Below are 21331 nucleotides of genomic sequence, written 5' to 3'. Positions count from 1 at the left end.
CGGAATGGGAGAAAGGCAGGGGGTGGAACGATCTGGGATAAATTTAGCTAAATTTTACTGCAAATTAATATCAGCTCCAAACATCGGTTAACGGCCTTCTTGACTACTAATAATCGGTAACGGTCCGGAAAAAAACATATTGGTCAATCTTTAATTAAACGTACAAATATGTAGTAGTAGTTTCTGTGTGGAGTTTGCAAGGAAATTAGAAAGGGACAAATAAATAAAGAAAGCATAATTGGAGTATTTTTTGACATAGAGAAAGCTTATGATATGTTGTGGAAACAGAGGTTGCTGATAAAACTAAATAAAATTGGGATTAGAGGGAAAATGTATAGATGGATAAAAGACTTCTTAACAAGTAGAACAATATTAGTAAAAATAGAGAATGAATATAGTAGAGAATATGAAGTGGAAAATGGGACCCCGCAAGGGAGTATAATAAGTCCAGTACTACAAACCTCGTTTCCATATGAGTTGGGAAATTGTGTTAGATGTAAATATAAACGGAATACAATGATTTCCAAATCCTTTTCAACCCATATTCAATTGAATGCACTACAAAGACAAGATATTTTATGTTCAAACTTATAAACTTTATTTTTTTTTTGCAAATAATAATTAACTTAGAATTTCATGGCTGCAACACGTGCCAAAGTAGTTGGGAAAGGGCATGTTCACCACTGTGTTACATGGCCTTTCCTTTTAACAACACTCAGTAAACGTTTGGGAACTGAGGAGACACATTTTTGAAGCTTCTCAGGTGGAATTTTTTCCCATTCTTGCTTGATGTACAGCTTAAGTTGTTCAACAGTCCGGGGGTCTCCGTTGCGGTATTTTAGGCTTCATAATGCGCCACACATTTTCAATGGGAGACAGGTCTGGGCTACAGGCAGGCCAGTCTAGTACCCGCACTCTTTTACTATGAAGCCACGTTGATGTAACACGTGGCTTGGCATTGTCTTGCTGAAATAAGCAGGGGCGTCCATGGTAACGTTGCTTGGATGGCAACATATGTTGCTCCAAAACCTGTATGTACCTTTCAGAATTAATGGCGCCTTCACAGATGTGTAAGTTACCCATGTCTTGGGCACTAATACACCCCCATACCATCACAGATGCTGGCTTTTCAACTTTGCGCCTATAACAATCCGGATGGTTCTTTTCCACTTTGGTCCGGAGGACACAACGTCCACAGTTTACAAAAACAATTTGAAATGTGGACTCGTCAGACCACAGAACACTTTTCCTCTTTGTATCAGTCCATCTTAGATGAGCTCAGGCCCAGCGAAGCCGACGGCGTTTCTGGGTGTTGTTAATAAACGGTTTTCGCCTTGCATAGGAGAGTTTTCACTTGCACTTACAGATGTAGCGACCAACTGTAGTTACTGACAGTGGGTTTCTGAAGTGTTCCTGAGCCCATGTGGTGATATCCTTTACACACTGATGTCGCTTGTTGATGCAGTACAGCATGAGGGATCGAAGGTCACGGGCTTAGCTGCTTACGTGCAGTGATTTCTCCAGATTCTCTGAACCCTTTGATGATATTACGGACCGTAGATGGGGAAATCCCTAAATTCCTCGCAATAGCTGATTGAGAAAGGTTTTTCTTAAACTGTTCAACAATCTGCTCATGCATTTGTTGACAAAGTGGTGACCCTCACCCCATCCTTGTTTGTGAATGACTGAGCATTTCATGGAATCTACTTTTATACCCAATCATGGCACTTTGGCAATTTGCCTGTTCACCTGTGGGATGTTCCAAATAAGTGTTTGATGAGCATTCCTCAACTTTATCAGTATTTATTGCCACCTTTCCCAACTTCTTTGTCACGTGTTGCTAGGCATCAAATTCTAAAGTTAATGATTATTTGCAAAAAAAAAAAAGTTTATCAGTTTGAACATCAAATATGTTGTCTTTGTAGCATATTCAACTGAATATGGGTTGAAATTTATTTGCAAATCATTGTATTCCGTTTATATTTACATCTAACACAATTTCCCAACTCATATGGAAACGGGGTTTGTATTTGCGATAATGATAAATGAAGTTTTTAGTGAAGTGGAAGGGTTAGTGGAGGTGGCACTGTTTGCTGATGGTGGAGTGATGTGGAAGAGAGGTAGAAATACTAATCATGTAGAAAAGAAGATTCAAAAAACAGTAAATAATGTTCAAGAATGGGGAACGGCTTGGGGTTGAAAGGCCTACTGAAACCCACTACTACCGACCACGCAGTCTGATAGTTTATATATCAATGATGAAATCTTAAAATTGTAACACATGCCAATACGGCCGGGTTAGTTTAGTAAAGTGCAATTTTAAATTTCCCGTGAAATATTCTGCTGAAAACGTCTCGGTATGATGACGTTTGCGCGTGACGTCACGGATTGTGCGGACATATTGGGACACCATTGTGGCCAGCTATTAAGTCGTCTGTTTTCATCGCAAAATTCCACAGTATTCTGGACATCTGTGTTGGTGAATCTTTTGCAATTTGTTTAATGAACAATGAAGACAGCAAAGAAGAAAGCTGTAGGTGGGATCGGCATATTAGCGGCTGGCTGCAGCAACACAACCTGGAGGACTTTGAGTTGAATAGCAGACGCGCTACCATGAGTACGCAGCTTTGGCTTCCAAACATTTGATCGCTTGCCCGTACATGCGTGCCGCTATGTGCATGTCACATACGTAACTTTGGGGAAATATATGTGCTGTATGAACTTTACGGAGGTGAACGGTACTTTGGGCTGTGGGATTGAGTGTGTTGTGCGGGTGTTTGAGTCGTATTGGTGGGTTATATGGACGGGAGGGGGGAGGTGTTTGTTATGCGGATTAATTTGTGGCATATTAAATGTAAGCCTGGTTGTGTTGTGGCTAATAGAGTATACATATGTCTTGTGTTTATTTACTGTTTTAGTCATTCCCAGCTGAATATCAGGTCCCACCCGCCTCTCACAGCATCTTCCCTATCTGAATCGCTTCCACTGCCCTCTAATCCTTCACTCTCACTTTCCTCATCCACAAATCTTTCATCCTCGCTCAAATTAATGGGGTAATCGTCGCTTTCTCGGTCCAAATCGCTCTCGCTGCTTGTGGCCATGATTGTAGACAATGTGGAGATGTGAGGCGCTCCACAACCTGTGACGTCACACTACTTCCGGTACAGGCAAGGCTTTTTTAGTAGCGACCAAAAGTTGCGAACTTTATCGTCGATGTTCTCTACTAAATCCTTTCAGCAAAAATATGGCAATATCGCGAAATGTTCAAGTATGACACATAGAATGGACCTGCTATCCCCATTTAAATGAGAAAATGTCATTTCAGTAGGCCTTTAAGATTCTCTGTTGGAAAGACAAAAGTCATAAATTTTACAAAGAGGAAAGTACAAAACAAGCTCCAAATCAAACTCTATGGAGAAAATATAGAAGAGGTACAAGTATTTAAATATTTGGGACTATCCATCCATCCATCCATCTTCTTCCGCTTATCCAAGGTCGGATCGCGGGGGCAAGAGGCCTAAGCAGAGAAGCCCAGACTTCCCTCTCCCCAGCCACTTCGTCCAGCTCCTCCCGGGGGATCCCGAGGCGTTCCCAGGCCAGCCGGGAGACATAGTTTTCCCAACGTGTCCTGGGTCTCCCCCGTGGCCTCCTACCGGTCGGACGTGCCCTAAACACCTCCCTAGGGAGGCGTTCGGGTGGCATCCTGACCAGATGCCCGAACCACCTCATCTGGCTCCTCTCGATGTGGAGGAGCAACGGCTTTACTTTGAGCTCACCCCGGATGGCAGAGCTTCTCACCCTATCTCTAAGGGAGAGCCCCGCCACCCGGCGGAGGAAACTCATTTCGGCCGCTTGTACCCGGAATTTGGGAATATGGTTTGATAAAAATATTAACTGGTCAACCCACATCAGCAAAATAGTGGAGAAAAGTAAAAAGGTGTTAAATATAATGAGGGCTTTGAGGGGTAAAGATTGGGGGGCTGATAGGCAGACATTGAAAGCAATATATATCACTTTAATTCAATCTGTTATTGATTATGGATGCATCATTTACCAATCTGCTTCAAAAACATTACTTGGGAAAATAGACAGGATCCAATCACAGGCTTTAAGGTTATGTTGTGGAGCTACAAAATCAACCCCAGTTGCAGCATTACAAATAGAAATTAATGAAAAACCTTTAGACATGAGGAGAGATCAACTGTCAACAGTTTATTGGGCAAACTTAAAAGGGTCCAAGCAAGGACATCCAACTCACCAAGTGCTACTAAACTGCCAAGAAAAAGATAAGAAAAAAATGAATAGTTTCGGGTGGATAATAGGAGACATATGTAATAAAGCTCAAATTGACAATATTGAAGTTAGCCCTACAGTACCAATCCCTGCAATACCACCGTGGATGTATGAAAACCCCAAGGTAAACATGCAATTACTAAAGAATGGAAATTTAAATAGTTACCAGATAAAACAATGGATTGAGGAAACGTTTTTAGACAACATCATGGTATACACAGATGCATCAAAAACTATAAATAATAAAGTAGGAGCTGCAGCAGTTATCCCACAAGGAAACATAGTATTATATAAAAGAATCAGTGATAAGTTATGTTTTTACGGGGGAAATGGTTGCAATTTATATGGCAGTTAACTGGATAGAGGAAAATAAAGCAAGGAAAGCAGTCGCGTGCTCGGACTCCAGCTGTGCATTGATTAGCATAAAAAACATAGCATCAGAAACAAGACAAGATTTAGTTTATGAAATAGCTCAGGCAATCTACAGAATAAATAAAGCGGGAGGTGTGGTAACATTTCTTTGGGTTCCTGCTCATGTAGGAGTTTTGGGGAATGAATTAGCTGATAGATACGCAAAACAAGCAACCACTAAAACAGAAGTAAACATGGAGATTAAGTACAGTAAAGAAGAAGTGAAGAACATAATTAAGATAGAACACAATAAAAAGTGGCAGGATAATTGGAATAAGGAAAGAAAAGGTAGAGTATTACAAAGTCCAGAGGAGAGTAGGTGTAATGAGAGGAGGCAATAGAAATAGGAAGGAAGAAGACATTATTACTAGAATGAGATTAGGACATAGATATCTAAATAGTTCATTGAAATTGATAGGGAAACATACTACAGGACTGTGTGATTCTTGCCATCAGATAGAAAGTGTAGGACATGTTTTAATACATTGTAGGAAATACAATAGAGAAAGGGAAATACTGGAAAGTAAGTTAGCGAAAGAGAATATTAGGTTAGCAGTGGAAGATATATTAGGCTTGAACTCAGAACACATAGGATATAAAGCAGTAGTTCTTAACCTTGCTGAAGGTACCGAACCCCACCAGTTTCATATGCGCATTCACCGAACCCTTCTTTAGTGAAAAATAAAATGTTATTATTTTCAAATTCATGACAAAGTTATATGTTTTTTTACTGGTGCACAAAATGAACCGTGATGAACCACATCAAATTACACACCTGAAAATCAGATGGAAAATTAGAGGGAACATTGTTTGGGGGTATCCATAATACGTCGATAGGGAGAAGTTTTTATTTACACGATAAGTCGGGTGTGTCTCCGCTGAACCCCTGAGGCCGACTCACCGAACCCCTAGGGTTCGATCGAACCCAGGTTAAGAACCACTGATACACATATTTAAAAAACACTGGGTTAAATAAAATAATATAGATTAGGGATCCACCTCGGTTCACACTCCATTACAGTAGGTGGCGGTAATGCACACCATAAGGTTGCTTGCCAACCGCCATAAAAAAACAAAAGAAGAAGTAGGTTGATTGGCAACACTAAATTGGCCCTAGTGTGTGAACGTGAAAGTGAATGGTGTCCATCTGTGTTGGCCCAGCGATGAGGTGGCGACTTGTCCAGGGTGTACACCGCTTTCCGCCTGAATGCAGCTGAGATAGGCTCCAGCACCCCCGCGACCCCGAAAGGGACAAGCGGTAGGAAATGGATGGATGGGTGTATTTATGTGTAATTTATTATCACTATTTACTCACTCAGATATTTTTAGATATGTTGCATCGTGTAATGTTGCTCTAAATGTCGCTTTGCTAATATGCATGTTTAACACAGGCCAAAGAAGATGAATTTTAGTTTAATTTGATGTGGATAACCAAATGTGAGCATCTTTAGTTGTCATTCACATTCCAAAGCAGTAGCTGAGACTTGTCATTTGCACACCCTTTTTAACGTGTTGCACAATATAAATGCTTCATTATTAGCAGGAGTGTGTGCTATGAGTGAGTTGATGCATACATTAAATTGTTTACAAACGCTAAATACAATCCGATCACAGTGCAGACATTAACTTCGTTTAGCACGTCACTTCTAGGTTAGCAGCTAGCCAGACACACAAGTTAGCTGCAACACTTTTGAAGAGTGGAAAAGTGACTGACCGTTGTCCAGCTTGACGATTTGTGGCAAACGGTAAGCGCTGACAAGTTGATCTAATGGCAAGGACGTCGTGCTCCATGTAACATCTTTTAAATTGTTGTACAACATTGTTCCAAGCTCCATCTTGCAAGCTTCCATTAGCCCACAGGAGGGCTAGCTGCGTGTAAACACGGTCACAAAAGGCACCACAGCGCCAACAAACCAGCCAAAGCGCACCAAATCTCCATTAATATTCTTATAATTGGCGCCATGTTCCTTATTTTTTTCCTGTTCGTCTCTTTACGTGTCATTAAAATTCGCAATCTGATGATGAAAAAGCAGACATGTTTATTTAGCTAGCAACTGGACCCAGACTAATACCGGAAATGCGTAATTTTCCCTACAAAGTAAGAGCGAATATTTACTTTGTTCTTGCGCATCTTTTCCGAGTTGCAATCACGAGACCTGTTTGAATACATTTGTAATGTAGTTATTGTTTGATGACAGACACACGAAATTAAATGCCGTTTTTAATAACCGGGAGTTTTTATTTTGCTGTAAAGGAGAATGCTCTGCTGCTCATTGGGGATGGCGATACTGTAAATGTGGGTATCGATCCGATACCAAAGCAATACAGGCCCAGATAAAAGGGCCGATAAAAATATATATTTTATCAATTTGAATCTTATTTGTGACCAATATATAAATATGACATAAGAAAATGTAAGTATTCTATGTTATTACATACAAGGTATGAACAAAACAGGGGTACACAGAACAGGAAGACCAGTATGTGTGGCACTGGAAGCAAGGTGGGTGAGCTCTCTTGCCCAAGGACACAATCAATCAATCAATCAATGTTTATTCATATAGCCCTAAATCACAAGTGTCTCAAAGGGCTGCACAAGCCACAACGACATCCTCGGTACAGAGCCCACATACGGGCAAGGAAAAACTCACCCCAGTGGGACGTCGATGTGAATGACTATGAGAAACCTTGGAGAGGACTGCATATGTGGGTAACCCCCCCCTCTAGGGGAGACCGAAAGCAATGGATGTCGAGTGGGTCTGACATAATATTGTGAAAGTCCAGTCCACAGTGGATCCAACACATCAGCAAGAGTCCAGTCCATAGTGGGGCCAGCAGGAAACCGTCCCGAGCGGAGGCGGGTCAGCAGCGCAGAGATGTCCCCAACCAATGCACAGGCTAGCGGTCCCCCCGGGGTCCCGACTCTGGACAGCCAGCACTTCATCCATGGCCACCGGACCTGTGCAACTCCCCCTCCCCAAGGGAGAGGGGAGCAGAGGAGAGAAGAAAAGAAACGGCAGATCAACTGGTCTAAAAAGGGGGTCTATTTAAAGGCTAGAGTATACAAATGAGTTTTAATATGGGACTTAAATGCTTCTACTGAGGTAGCATCTCTAACTGTTACCGGGAGGGCATTCCAGAGTACTGCAGCCCGAATAGAAAACGCTCTATAGCCCGCAGACTTTTTTTGGGCTCTGGGAATCACTAATAAGCCGGAGTTCTTTGAACGCAGATTTCTTGCCGGGACATATGGTACAATACAATCGGCAAGATAGGCTGGAGCTAGACCGTGTAGTATTTTATACATAAGTAGTAAAACTTTAAAGTCACATCTTAAGTGCACAGGAAGCCAGTGCAGGTGAGCAAGTATAGGCGTAATATGATCAAACTTTCTTGTTTTTGTCAAAAGTCTAGCAGCCCTGGTAGGATCACAGTAGCTGGATTCGAACCAGAATCCCTTGAGTTGCTGGATGGCCTATTGGGCTGATTGATTTGCTTTGATGAAGTAAATACAACCTTTGGAATATTTCTTAACTTCTACTGCATTGGTTCTCAAACTTTTTTCACCAAGTACCACTTCAAAAAAACACTTGGCTTTACAAGCACCACCTTATTGACCAACATTAAAAGACAGTAGCGTAATAGGCCTAAATATTCATTCAAACAAGGCAGAGGTTTTATTTAACAAGTATATTTAATAGTATTGGCTACTGTAACATTAAACACAGTTTGAACAGTAACACTGTGTTTAAATATTTAATTAAGTGATTCTTTGGCGTACCACTAGATGGAGCCCACGCACCACTAGTTGTATACGTACCACAGTTTGAGAATCCCTGTTCTAATGTATTTGTATGTGAAGTACAATATCCTCCATGAAAATGTTATTTTGTGATCCCCTTCGTTTGTCGTAAAGTCCAGTTTGGAAAAGTATTTGATCTTGGATACCATCTACTCATCCATCAGTCCAGAAAACAGCACTCTATGTCTCTGCCGTATACAAATACTAGTGTTCAGCAGAGAGTTAGACCCCCAGCAATACAAATTACATTTTAAACACAGCATTTGAACATGGAGTGAAGTCAAAGGCTACCAAAGTAGATGAAAGCCTTCTGCCTCGACCCTTGTGCCTTTTTACCACACTCCGCACAGGGATTTGAACCCTGGTTGTTCGTATTGAGAGGCGAGTGTGCTGACTACTGGACTAAAAGCCTGAGCTGGCAGCCCAGCCGCCAGCACTACTCTTGAAGTTGTCTGGGAGTGGGGTTTACCAATTTACATCTAGTGTAGCCGCATTAGCTGGCCCCCGTTACATAGACTACCATCCAAATGTAATTTAGTAAATGTATATCATGGCAATGTATGGTGGGGATGGTGTTCTGGTGGAGGGAATACTTCGAAGACCTCCTCAATCCTACCAACACGTGTTCCTACGAGGAAGCAGTGCCTGGGGAATCTGTGGTGGGCTTTCCTATTTCTGGGGCTGAGGTTGCCGAGGTAGTTAAAAAGCTCCTCGATGAGATCCGCCCGGAGTTCCTCAAGGCTCTGGATGCTGTGGAGCTGTCTTGGTTGACAAGACTCTGCAACATCACGTGGACATCGGGGGCAGTACCTCTGGATTGGCAGACCGGGGTGGTGGTTCCTCTCTTTAAGAAGGGGAACCGGAGGGTGTGTTCCAACTGTCGTGGAATCACACTCCTCAGCCTTCCCGGTAAGGTCTATTCAGGTGTACTGGAGAGGAGGCTACGCCGGATAGTCGAACCTCGGATTCAGGAAGAACAGTGTGGTTTTCGTCCCGGTCGTGGAATGCTGGACCAAGTCTCTACTCTGGAGGTCCTAGCAGGGAGCTGGGAGTCTGCACAATTACATAGTCCGTACCCATGAGCTCTCTGAGGCACTTCCCGACAGGACTTAGTCCTGTGGGGAGTGCTCAGAGAGTATGGGGTAACGGACTATCTAATTGTGGCGGTCCGCTCCCTGTATGATCAGTGTCAGAGCTTGGTCCGCATTCCAGTGAGGGTTGGACTCCGAGTCACCGATTCTGTTCATAATTTTTATGGGCAGAATTTCTAGGCGCAGTCAGGGCGTTGAGGGTATCTGGTTTGGTGGCTGCAGTATTAGGTCTCTGCTTTTTGCAGATGATGTGGTCCTGATGGCTTCATCTGGCCAAGATCTTCAGCTCTCACTGGATCGGTTCGCAGCCGAGTGTGAAGCGACTGGGATGGGAGTCAGCACCTCCAAGTCCGAGTCCATGGTTCTCGCCCGGAAAAGGGTGGAGTGTCATCTCCGGGTTGGGGAGGAGATCTTGCCCCAAGTGGAGGAGTTCAAGTACTTCGGAGTCTTCTTCACGAGTGAGGGAAGAGTGGATCGTGAGATCGACAGGCGGATCGGTGCGGCATCTTCAGTAATGCGGACGCTGTATCGATCCGTTGTGGTGAAGAAGGAGCTGAGCCGGAAGGCAAAGCTCTCAATTTACCGGTCGATCTACGTTCCCATCCTCACCTATGGTCATGAGCTTTGGGTTATGACCGAAAGGACAAGATCACGGGCACAAGCGTCCAAAATGAGCTTCCTCCGCTGGGTGGCGGGGCTCTCCCTTAGAGATAGGGTGAGAAGATCTGTCATCCGGGAGGAGCTCAAAGTAAAGTCACTGCTCCTCCACATCGAGAGGAGCCAGATGAGGTGGTTCGGGCATGCCACCCATCCTTTGAGTCCTTTAACTCCTTTAATGAAGTGCTGGCATTGGTGGGGAGGGTGATGGTGGGGGGAGCAGGGCTTTGATGAGCTGAAGGCCGTTCATGACGACAGTAATGTGTGTTGAGGCCCTGAGCGAGAGTCCGGACATTCAGGACCTGGGGGGTTTTGGGCTTATAGTTCGTAAGGGCCCTTAGACCTCTCCAAACGGCCGCAGAATCATTGGAGCGGAACTGGTCCTGTAGACGGTTAGAGTACACAGATTTAGCTTTCTCCACTTCCCTGTTGAAGTGATACTTTGCTTCTCTGTATGTACTCCGGTCCCCGCTTCTCCACGCAGCCTCCTTCTTCTTGTGCAGCTGTCGGAGCTTGGGTGTGAACCAGGGCTTGTCGCTGTTATAACAAACCCTGGTGCGCGTTGGAATGATGCGCGCCTCATTGAACTGTATGTATGAGGTCACAGTGTCCGTATACTCGTCCAGATTGTCCGTGGCCGCTCCAATTGCCTCCCAGTCTGTCGTCTCCCAACAAGCACGCAACTCGTCCACAGAAACACTTAATGGTCCTCATAACAGGTTTAGCCAGTTTCAGTCTCTGTCTGTATGAAGGGATTAAGTGCACCATCACGTGATCTGATAGTCCAAGAGCAGCGCGCGGGACTGCATGAAAAGCCTTGCTCAATGTAGTGTAGCAGTGATCCAGCGTGTTCTCCTCTCTGGTCGGGCATTTAATAAACTGTCTATACTTGGGTAATTCCTGGCTCAAATTTCCTTTGTTAAAGTCACCAAGCACGATAACAAGAGAGTCAGGAAAAGACCGTTCCACATGTAAGATTTGTCCTGCAAGCGCGCGCTGAGCGTCACGCACGTCCGCGCCGGGCGGGATGTAAACAGCCACCAGAATGAATGAAACAATCTCACGCGGTGAGTAAAAGGGCTTACAGTGGATGAAGATATATTCCAGAGAAGGAGAACAGTGTTTGAAAATCACTGTCACGTCTGTACACCAGCAGTTGTTGACAAAGAAGCAGACTTTGCCTCTTTTTTTGCCTGAGAGCGCCGCGTCTCGGTCCGCGCGGAGGAGATGAAAGCCATCCAGTTGCACCGCGCTGTCCGGGACACTTGCGCTCAGCCATGTCTCCGTGAAGCACAACACACAAGGACATCACAGGACTCCAAGAACATCATAGGACTGTAAAGGCCCTCTCCATCCGAGAAGAGGATGTACGCCGGCAGTTCTTCAAGCTGAATACGCGGAAGGCCCCCGGGCCAGATGGTGTCTCCCCCTCCACTCTCAGACACTGTGCGGATCAGCTGGCTCCTGTCTTCACTGACATTTTTAACACCTCTCTGGAGCTATGCCGCATGCCGTCCTGCTTTAAGACCTCCACCATTGTCCCTGTCCCCAAGAAAGCACAGATCACAGGACTAAATGACTACAGGCCGGTCGCGTTGACGTCTGTGGTCATGAAGTCCTTTGAGCGCTTGGTCCTGCCCCACCTCAAAGACATCACCGCCCCCCTCCTGGACCCACTGCAGTTTGCTATAGAGCCAACAGGTCTGTGGATGATGCAGTGAACCTGGCCCTCCACTTCATCCTGGAGCATCTGGACTCCCCAGGAACCTACGCTAGGATCCTGTTTGTGGACTTCAGCTCTGCCTTCAACACCATCCTCCCTGGACTGCTACGAGACAAGCTCTACCAGCTCAGCGTGCCCGACTCCCTCTGCAGTTGGATCAATGACTTCCTGACAGACCGAAGACAGCACGTGCGGCTGGGGAAGATTGTCTCGGACAGTCGAACCACGAACACTGGTACTCCTCAGGGCTGTGTACTCTCCCCCTGGCTCTTCTCCCTGTATACAAACTGCTGCACCTCCAGTCACCAATCCGTAAAACTGCTCAAGTTTGCGGATGACACCACCCTCATTGGGCTCATCTCGGATGGCGATGAGTCCGCCTACAGGAGAGAGGTGGACCGGCTGACGTCCTGGTGCAGCCTCAACAACCTGGAGCTGAACGCCCAGAAAACAGTGGAGATGATCATGGACTTCAGGAAAGTCACAGCCCCACCATCCCCCCTCACCCTGATTGACTCTTCCACCCCCGTCCCCCTTGTGGACTCCTTCCGTTTCTTGGGCACCACCATCACCCAAGACCTCAAGTGGGAGCCGACCATCAGCTCCCTCATCAAGAAGGCGCAGCAGAGGATGTACTTCCTGCGGCAGCTGAGGAAACTTAAGGTGCCGACCGAGATGCTGGTGCAGTTTTACTCAGCCATCATAGAGTCCATCCTGACCTCCTCCATCACAGTGTGGTTCCCCGGCGCCGCAGTCCAGGATAAGCATAGACTGCAGCGCATCGTACGTGCTGCTGAGAAGGTGATTGGCTGCAAGCTCCCATCCCTCCAGGACTTGTTCTCCTCCAGGACCAGGAGGCGTGTGGGTCGGATCACAGCTGACTCTTCTCACCCTGGACACACACTATTCTCCCCTCTCCCCTCAGGCAGGAGACTACGCTCCATCCAGACCCACACCTCCCGCCACCTGAACAGTTTTTTCCCCTCGGCCATCAGGCACATGAACAATAACTCTTAACAGTAGCTCCTTGAATTCCTTGAATTCCTTCTAAGTCTATTATAAGATCTGATATCTCAGTTACAGCTCTTTTTATTACCAAATATGTGTTATATGTGTTTTATGTTGCACAATTGCACCAAGAAAAATTCCTAGTTTGTGAACCCGTTCTCAAACAATGGCAATAAAACTATTCTGATTCTGAACGCCTCCCTAGGGAGGTGTTTCGGGCACGTCCGACCGGTAGGAGGCCACGGGGAAGGCCCAGGACAAGTTGAGAAGACTATCTCTCCCGGCTGGCCTGGGAACGCCTCGGGATCCCCCGGGAGGAGCCGGACGAAGTGGCTGGGGAGAGGGAAGTCTGGGCTTCCCTGCTTAGGCTGCTGCCCCCGCGAGCCGGCCTCGGATAAGCGGAGGAAGATGGATGGATGGATGGATGGATGGATATCATGGCAGCCCAGTGGAACAGGGGTTAGTGCGTGTGCCTCACAATACGAATGACCTGGGTTCGATCCTGGGCTCGGGATCTTTCTGTGTGGAGTTTGCTTGTTCTCCCCATGACTGCGTGGGTTCCCTCCGGGTACTCCGGCTTCCTCCCACCTCCAAAGACATGCACCTGGGCATAGGTTGATTGGCAACACTAAATTGGCCCTAGTGTGTGAATGTGAGTGTGAATGTTGTCTGTCTGTGTTGGTCCTGTGATGAGGTGGCGACTTGTCCAGGGTGTACCCCGCCTATAGCCAGAATGCCGCTGAGATAGGCTCCAGCACCCACCGCGACCCCGATAGGGACAAGCGGTAGAAAAATGGGTGGATGGATGGAAATGTATATCATATAGTTATATTGTATACCATATTATATAGTTGTGTATAAGGATTTGCGTCTTTACTATGTGTTCATAAGTTTATTTGCCGCCGGGCTATGGGTCTTTCTGTGTGGAGTTTGCATGTTCTCCCCGTGACTGCGTAGGTTACCTCTGGGCACTCCGGTTTCCTCCCACCTCCAAAGACATGCACATGGGGATAGGTTGATTGGCAACACTAAATTGGCCCTAGTGTGTGGATGTGAGTGTGAATGTTGTCTGTCTGTCTGTGTTGGACTTGTCCAGGGTGCACCCCGCCTTCCGCCCGAGCACAGGCTCCAGCACCTCGAGAGGGACAAGTGGTAGAAAATTGATGGATGGGTGGATTTCACAAAAGGCTATAGGATTTGATAAAGAATATGCATGGGAGTTAAAGCTCACGGTCATAGTAGGACCAGTAATTCCCTTATGTGACTGTGGAGAGGGCGTGGTCGGCGCGTCTCCTGCGGTAAGGGCGTGTGCAGGAGCCGACTACGAAGCACCTGACAGGTGAGTGGATTCCCCAGCTGAAGCGGGTTATGTGATCACCTGTCTCCTTTATTAGCAGCGTCCGAGGCCATGAGAGGGGAGACAGATGAGAGGAGGTCAGGCAGACGAGGAGACGAGAGCAAAGCTGACATTAAATGCCCAAAAGACACAAAAAAATAAAAATACTTTGTGCACGCAGACCAGGAGTCCCACCATTCTATCCGCCACAGAGAGCCCACACGCACGCAGATCGTCACAGTGACTTTTTTAATGTCAAATGTTGGCAGCTATGGTTCATGCTGAGATGATATCAGATATATTGAGTCATAAGTAAGTTGCAATGATGAGGAAATAAGGTGCAACACACTTCCTGATTTCTGTAGTACAAATCAAAGGAACTTCATTCTCAGTCACACAGAACGTCCATCATGGCTTTTTTGGACACTCTGCGTCAGTGGGACGAGGCTATATCGTGTGTCGACAGACAAGATTTAAAGCAAGCTCTCGAGATTTTCTTGTCCATTGAAGACCCCAACTCCAAAATCAGCTTCAACGTCGGTTGTCTTCAGCTTGTGGAGCAAAAACTGGACGCTGCTGAAAAGGTACAGCTGGAAATGATTTCACCACACTTTGATGATCAACTTGGATTGTTATTATGCTTGTTATTATCAACTTGGATATGGGTTGTTAAGAAGTTTTGTAAAAATGTGTGGTGTGAAAGTGCAAGTCACTGAGAAAGAAGAAGTCACCATTTTGCATTTACTCTTGTGGAGGAAGTGACCTGTTTTGCTTTTCAGGCTTTTGATTTCAGCATTTCCAAAGATGAGCATCTGGCTGTAGCATTCTTTCAAAGGGCAATCACCTTCTACAAGAAGCAGAGGCAAGAAGATGCATAATTCAACCACACATACTTATTAACTTGAACTCTTAATTTTACGTGTTGCCTTTAAAGGTTCCAGGAGAGTGTCAGTGACTTCCAACTTGCCCTGAAGGCCCTGAGAGGCAACCAGCTGATTGATTACAAAGCACTCGGTCTCAGATACAAACTATACGCATGTGAGGTCAGTATATTCATATATCAGTGCTCTATATGAATATGTCTTTATATCAATGTATCAGTACTCGATATGAATGATATAAATAATGCCGTGGCATGTACTGTAACGATATCAAACGAAAACATTGGAGTTCTCCCATCAGTAGGGATGTAGTATACCGAGTACATGTATTTTTTGGTACTGGTTTCTAATTGGGTCAGTCCAGGGGGACCGTTCAGATTCTGGACAAATGATACGGGTATCTGTGTTTTTTTTTTATCCAGCTGCTTGTCGTAATTATAACGCGCGCGCTAGCACATTCATTCAGGTGCAGCTGCAAGGGCATTAAAAAAAGGCACGGGTAGACAAGCAATACATAAAAAAAGATAAGGAACCAAAAAAACAACAGCAGTTAATTAACAGAATAATTACTAATCTTTTACTGTTGTTTATTTTATTTAGCCTTTATTTAACCAGGTAATATCCAATTGAGATCAAATATCTCTTTTCCAAGGGAGACCTGGCCAAGAGTGCAGCAGCAAGGTTACATTAAAAAACAGTAAACAACACATAAAACATCACATTTACAACATTAAAACTTGCTCACATAACACATGTGCATACAGACAAGGTAGACTGCAGTCCTTTCACAGAAGCTTTAAACTCATTCAATGTAACAAGGGTTTGAAGTTTAATATTCGATTGTAGGTTATTCCAAGTCTTCGGTGCTGAAAACCTAAATGCTTTCTTGCCCAGTTCAGTTCTTACTTTGGGGACGACAAATTGCAGAACATTCATTGAACGAAGATTGTGACTTCCTTGTTTCTTTGTTAAAAGACAAGACAGATAAGATGGAGTAATACCCAGAATGGTTTTGTAGATGAAAACATACCAATGATTGAGGCGTTGAGCACATAAAGATGTCCAGTTAACCATTGAGTATAATACGCAATATTATATAATATACAGAAACAAGAATGTTGATCATTTTGTCTGGTAATATTTTAAATACAGTAATATTTATGATTTTCTCCAGGTTCTTCACAACATGGCCCTGGCTGAGGCTCACCTGGGTGAGTGGGAAAGAGCCCAGAAGAACCTTGTGAAGGCTCTTGAGTACAAGACTGACAATAAGCTCAACATCTTGGATCGAGCCATGCAGTCCATCCTGGTCTGTGATGTATTACCATCACAATAATACAACTATTTTCATATCATTCCTGTTAGCAAACAACTTTCATTTCACCTGCAGAAACAGAACATTTTCAAAGCAGTAGAGTTTCCTTCCACTGCGCTCTTCAGACCAAATAAATATTATGTTGCTCAGCTGGACAAGAAAGACTACCTGGGAAAAGCCAAGGTAATACTACACATTTACAAATACTGTAAAACACTGAGGTACAGTAAGGAATAAGGATACAGTAAGGGCAAACCCAGAAAAAGCCTAAAAAAACTTTTTGTTTTCCATCTCTATACCTCAGTTATGTTAAAAACAAATATGGATGCAATTATAGGCATATAGTTTGCAGTCTGGTGTACAGTAGGGCATGACCCTATTTAAACCTTTTTTTTTTTTTTAAACTTGTGTAATTAAATATATGAATGGACGTCACAAAACAATGCAGGAGCATTTTTATAACTTTTATAAGTTTGCATGCATGAATTATGATCTTTGAACTGTTTGACTTTTTCCCACAAATTGAAAGTAAAACTACAAATTATAAAAGTAAAATTTGAATAAATTGATAATCCTATTTCTGCTGTAGTACTAAGTCAACATATTTCAAATCTGCTCCATCACATAATAAAATGTATTTTAAACTTCTGTGATGGCAGTTGTCGGTAATTGCTTCTCTTGGACATAAACATTGTCATGTCTCACACGCTTGCGTAAACCAGGGATTTCTGGGACCCCTGCAGTGGATTGCAATGTTTGTAGTGTGATCAAAGTTCTTAATGAGCACTTCAAATCCCACCTCAGGTACAAACACTTTCAAAATTACGTGAATTATTGGTCACAACCGCAATGTCATGGTTTGTCTTTAAAGGCCTACTGAACTTTTTTTTTTAATTTAAACGGGGATAGCAGATCCATTCTATGTGTCATACTTGATCATTTCGCGATATTGCCATATTTTTGCTGAAAGGATTTAGTAGAGAACAACGACGATAAAGTTTGCAACTTTTGGTCGCTAATAAAAAAAAAGCCTTGCCTGTACCGGAAGTAGCGTGACGTCGCAGGAGGAAGGGCTGCTCACATTTTCCCATTGTTTACAATGCAGTGAGAGAGATTCGGACCAAGAAAGCGACGATTACTCCATTAATTTGAGCGAGGATGAAAGATTTGTGGATGAGGAACGTGAGAGTGAAGGATTAGAGTGCAGTGCAGGACGTATCTTTTTTCGCTCTGACCGTAACTTAGGTACAAGGGTTCATTGGATTCCCCACTTTCTCCTTTTTCTATTGTGGATCACAGATTTGTATTTTAAACCACCTCGGATACTATATCCTCTTGAAAATGAGAGTCGAGAACGCGAAATGGACATTCACAGTGACTTTTATCTCCACGACAATACATCGGCGAAACACTTTAGCTACGGAGCTAACGTGATAGCATCGGGCTCAAATGCAGATATAAACAAAAGAAATAAACCCCTGACTGGAAGGATAGACAGAAAATCAACAATACTATTAAACCCTGGACCTGTAAATACACGGTTAATGCTTTCCAGCTTGGCGAAGCTTAACAATGCTGTTGCTAATGACACCATTGAAGCTAACTTAGCAACGGGACCTCACAGAGCTATGATAAAAACATTAGCACTCCACATACGCCAGCCAGCCCTCATCTGCTCATCAACACCCGTGCTCACCTGCGTTCCAGCGATCGACGGAAGGACGAAGGACTTCACCCGATCATCCGTGCGGTCGGCGGCTAGCGTCGGCTAGCGTCAGCTAGCGTGTCTGCTATCCAAGTCAAAGTCCTCCTTGTTGTGTTGCTACAGCCAGCCACTAATACACCGATCCCATCTACAACTTTCTTCTTTGCAGTCTTCATTGTTCATTAAACAAATTGCAAAAGATTCACCAACACAGATGTCCAGAATATTGTGGAATTTTGAGATGAAAACAGAGCTTTTTTGTATTGGATTCAATGGTGTCCGAATACTTCCGTTTAACTAGTGACGTCACGCGCATACGTCATCATACATAGACGTTTTCAACCGGAAGTTTAGCGGGAAATTTAAAATTGCACTTTATAAGTTAACCCGGCCGTATTGGCATGTGTTGCAATGTTAAGATTTCATCATTGATATATAAACTATCAGACTGCATGGTCGGTAGTAGTGGGTTTCAGTAGGCCTTTAAGCTCCAAGTCAGTGACAGCTGCCTGTAAAACCTTAGCTATGTTTGCACTGGAATGAGACTTACATTTGTCATATATCCACAAAAGACCGGACACTCCACAGCCACAAAAACAAGCTGACGTATGGCACAGTATAGATGGGCAAAAATTTAAAAAATATTTTCTTCTTCCTAGAGGGGGCGGAACAGAAAATATTTGAGAAGCACTAGTTGTACACAGACCACAGTTTGAGAATCAATGTTAAAGAACATACACAACAATATAAAACATACCATGAAATTGTCCTTATAAAGCATGTACAACATTGTAGACATACAATCAATATTGTACTTACAGAACATATACAAAACCCAAAACCAGTGAAGTTGGCACGTTGTGTAAATCATAAATAAAAACAGAATACAATGATTTGCAAATTCTTTTCAACCTATATTCAATTGAATACACTGCAAAGACAAGATACTTTAACTGAGAAACGTAATTTTTTTTTGCAAATAATCATTAACTTAGAATTTATTGGCAGCAACACATTGCAAAAAAGTTGTCACAGGGGCATTTTTACCACTGTGTTACATGGCCTTTCTTTTTAACACTCAGTAAATGTTTGGGAACTGAGGAGACCAATTTTTGAAGCTTTTCAGGTGGAATTATTTCCCATTCTTGCTTGATGTACAGCTTAAGTTGTTCAACAGTCCGGGGGTCTCCGTTGGGGTATTTTAGGCTTCATAATGCGCCACACTTATTCAATGGGAGACAGGTCCGGACTACAGGCAGGCCAGTCTAGTACCCGCACTCTTTTACTACGAAGCCACGCTGTTGTAACACGTGCAGAATGTGGCCTGGCATTGTCTTGCTGAAATAAGCAGGGGCGTCCATGAAAATGACATTGCTTGGATGGCAACATATGTTGCTCCAAAACCTGTATGTACCTTTCAGCATTAATGGTGCCTTCACAGATGTGTAAGTTACCCATGCCTTGGGCACTGATACACCCCCATACCATCACAGATGCTGGCTTTTCAACTTGTGCCAATAACAATCCGGATGGTTCTTCTTCTCTTTGTTCCGGAGGACACGACGTCCACAGTTTACAAAAACAATTTGAAATGTGGACTCATCAGACCACAGAACACTTTTCCTCTTTGCATGAGTCCATCTGAGATGAGGTCGGGCCCAGCGAAGCCAGCGATGTTTCTGGGTGTTGTTGATAAATGGCTTTCGCTTTGCATAGTAGAGTTTTAACTTGCACTTACAGATGTAGCGACCGACTGTAGTTACTGACAATGGTTTTGTGAAGTGTTCCTGAGCCCATGTGATGATATCCTTTACACACTGATGTCGTTTTTTGATGCAGTACCGCCTGAGGGATCAAAGGTCACGGGCCTTACCGCATTGCGTGCAGTGATTTATCCAGATTTCTGAACCTTTTGATGATATTACGGACCGTAGATGGTGAAACCCCTAAATTCCTTGCAATAGCTCATTGAGAAATGTTGTTCTTAAACTGTTCGACAATTTGCTCACGCATTTGTTCACAAAGTGGTGACCCTCGCCCCATCCTTGTTTGTGAATGACTGAGCATTTAATGGAAGCTGCTTTTATACCCAATCATGGCCCCCAATTAGCCTGTTCACCTGTGAGATGTTCCAAATAAGTGTTTGATGAGCATTCGTCAACTTTGTCAGTCTTTTTTGCCACTTGTGCCAGCTTTTTTTAAATATGTTAAATGGGTTATACTTGTATAGCGCTTTTCTACCTTCAAGGTACTCAAAGCGCTTTGACAGTATTTCCACATTCACCCATTCACACACACATTCACACAGTGATGGCGGGAGCTGCCATGCAAGGCGCTAACCAGCAGCCATCAGAGGCAAAGGGTGAAGTGTCTTGCCCAAGGACACAACGGACGTGACTAGGAAGGTAGAAGGTGGGAATTGAACCCCAGTAACCAGCAACACTCCGATTGCTGGCACTGCCACTCTACCAACTTCGCCAGGCCGTCGCAGGAATCAAATTCCGAATGAGCTAATATTTGCAAAAAATAACGTTTACCAGTTCGAACGTTAAGTATCTTGTCTTTGCAGTCTATTCAGTTGAATATAGGTTGAAAAAGATTTTGAAATCATTGTATTCTGTTTTTATTTACGATTTACACATTGTGCCAACTTCACTGGTTTTGGGTTTTGTACAACATTAGAAACCATACCGTCAATATTGGCCTTTTTGACAGCACTATAAAACATACCATTAATAGTGTATTTATATAACATAGACAACATTATTTTATGTTTACCATTAAAAATACTTATAAAACATGGACAACATATATAATTAATATTGTACTTATCGCACCATAAACAACATTATAGACAATACCAATAATATTGTACTTATAAAACATAAACACCATTGTAGAATATACCATTAATATTGTACTTAGAAAATAAACAACATTATTTATGTATTTATTTATTTCAGGTGGTGGCCTCTGTTATCCCCCAGGATCACTTCTCTGGATTTGCACCGTTACAACCACAGGTAACCTCAAGTATATGAAGTCATAAACTTGTAAGTCGTAAACATGTGTTCACTTATAAAGGAATTAATTAATAATAATTATTAAA

General features: G+C 43.7%; 2 protein-coding genes across 5 annotated transcripts in view; one reads left to right on the top strand and one right to left on the bottom strand.

Annotated features, from left to right (window-relative positions):
* garem (GRB2 associated, regulator of MAPK1) overlaps window positions 1-6764 on the bottom strand; it is a 33314-nt gene extending 26550 nt beyond the window's left edge. The window contains exon 1 of the mRNA XM_062021496.1: window positions 6419-6764. Within this exon, the coding sequence (XP_061877480.1) occupies window positions 6419-6554 (136 nt within the window). The 5' untranslated portion in view covers window positions 6555-6764. The remainder of the gene's footprint in view (window positions 1-6418) is intronic.
* Window positions 5829-21331, top strand: part of ncf2 (neutrophil cytosolic factor 2) — a 35605-nt gene continuing 20102 nt past the window's right edge. For 2 of the 4 annotated variants that reach the window (XM_062021500.1, XM_062021497.1), the window contains exons 1-8: window positions 5829-5962; window positions 14380-14633; window positions 14714-14905; window positions 15101-15183; window positions 15256-15364; window positions 16377-16511; window positions 16593-16700; window positions 21186-21245. In XM_062021500.1, coding sequence (XP_061877484.1) covers window positions 14732-14905; window positions 15101-15183; window positions 15256-15364; window positions 16377-16511; window positions 16593-16700; window positions 21186-21245 — 669 coding nt within the window. In that variant the 5' untranslated portion in view covers window positions 5829-5962; window positions 14380-14633; window positions 14714-14731. The remainder of the gene's footprint in view (window positions 5963-14379; window positions 14634-14713; window positions 14906-15100; window positions 15184-15255; window positions 15365-16376; window positions 16512-16592; window positions 16701-21185; window positions 21246-21331) is intronic. The other 2 variants (XM_062021498.1, XM_062021499.1) reach the window with 2 other exon arrangements.

The sequence above is a fragment of the Entelurus aequoreus genome, linkage group LG15 (genome assembly GCF_033978785.1).
Source record: "Entelurus aequoreus isolate RoL-2023_Sb linkage group LG15, RoL_Eaeq_v1.1, whole genome shotgun sequence".
In the NCBI taxonomy this organism is placed as follows: domain Eukaryota; kingdom Metazoa; phylum Chordata; class Actinopteri; order Syngnathiformes; family Syngnathidae; genus Entelurus; species Entelurus aequoreus.
The sequence above is the reverse complement of the archived record's forward strand: the minus strand, read 5'-3'. Positions and strand labels throughout refer to the sequence as shown.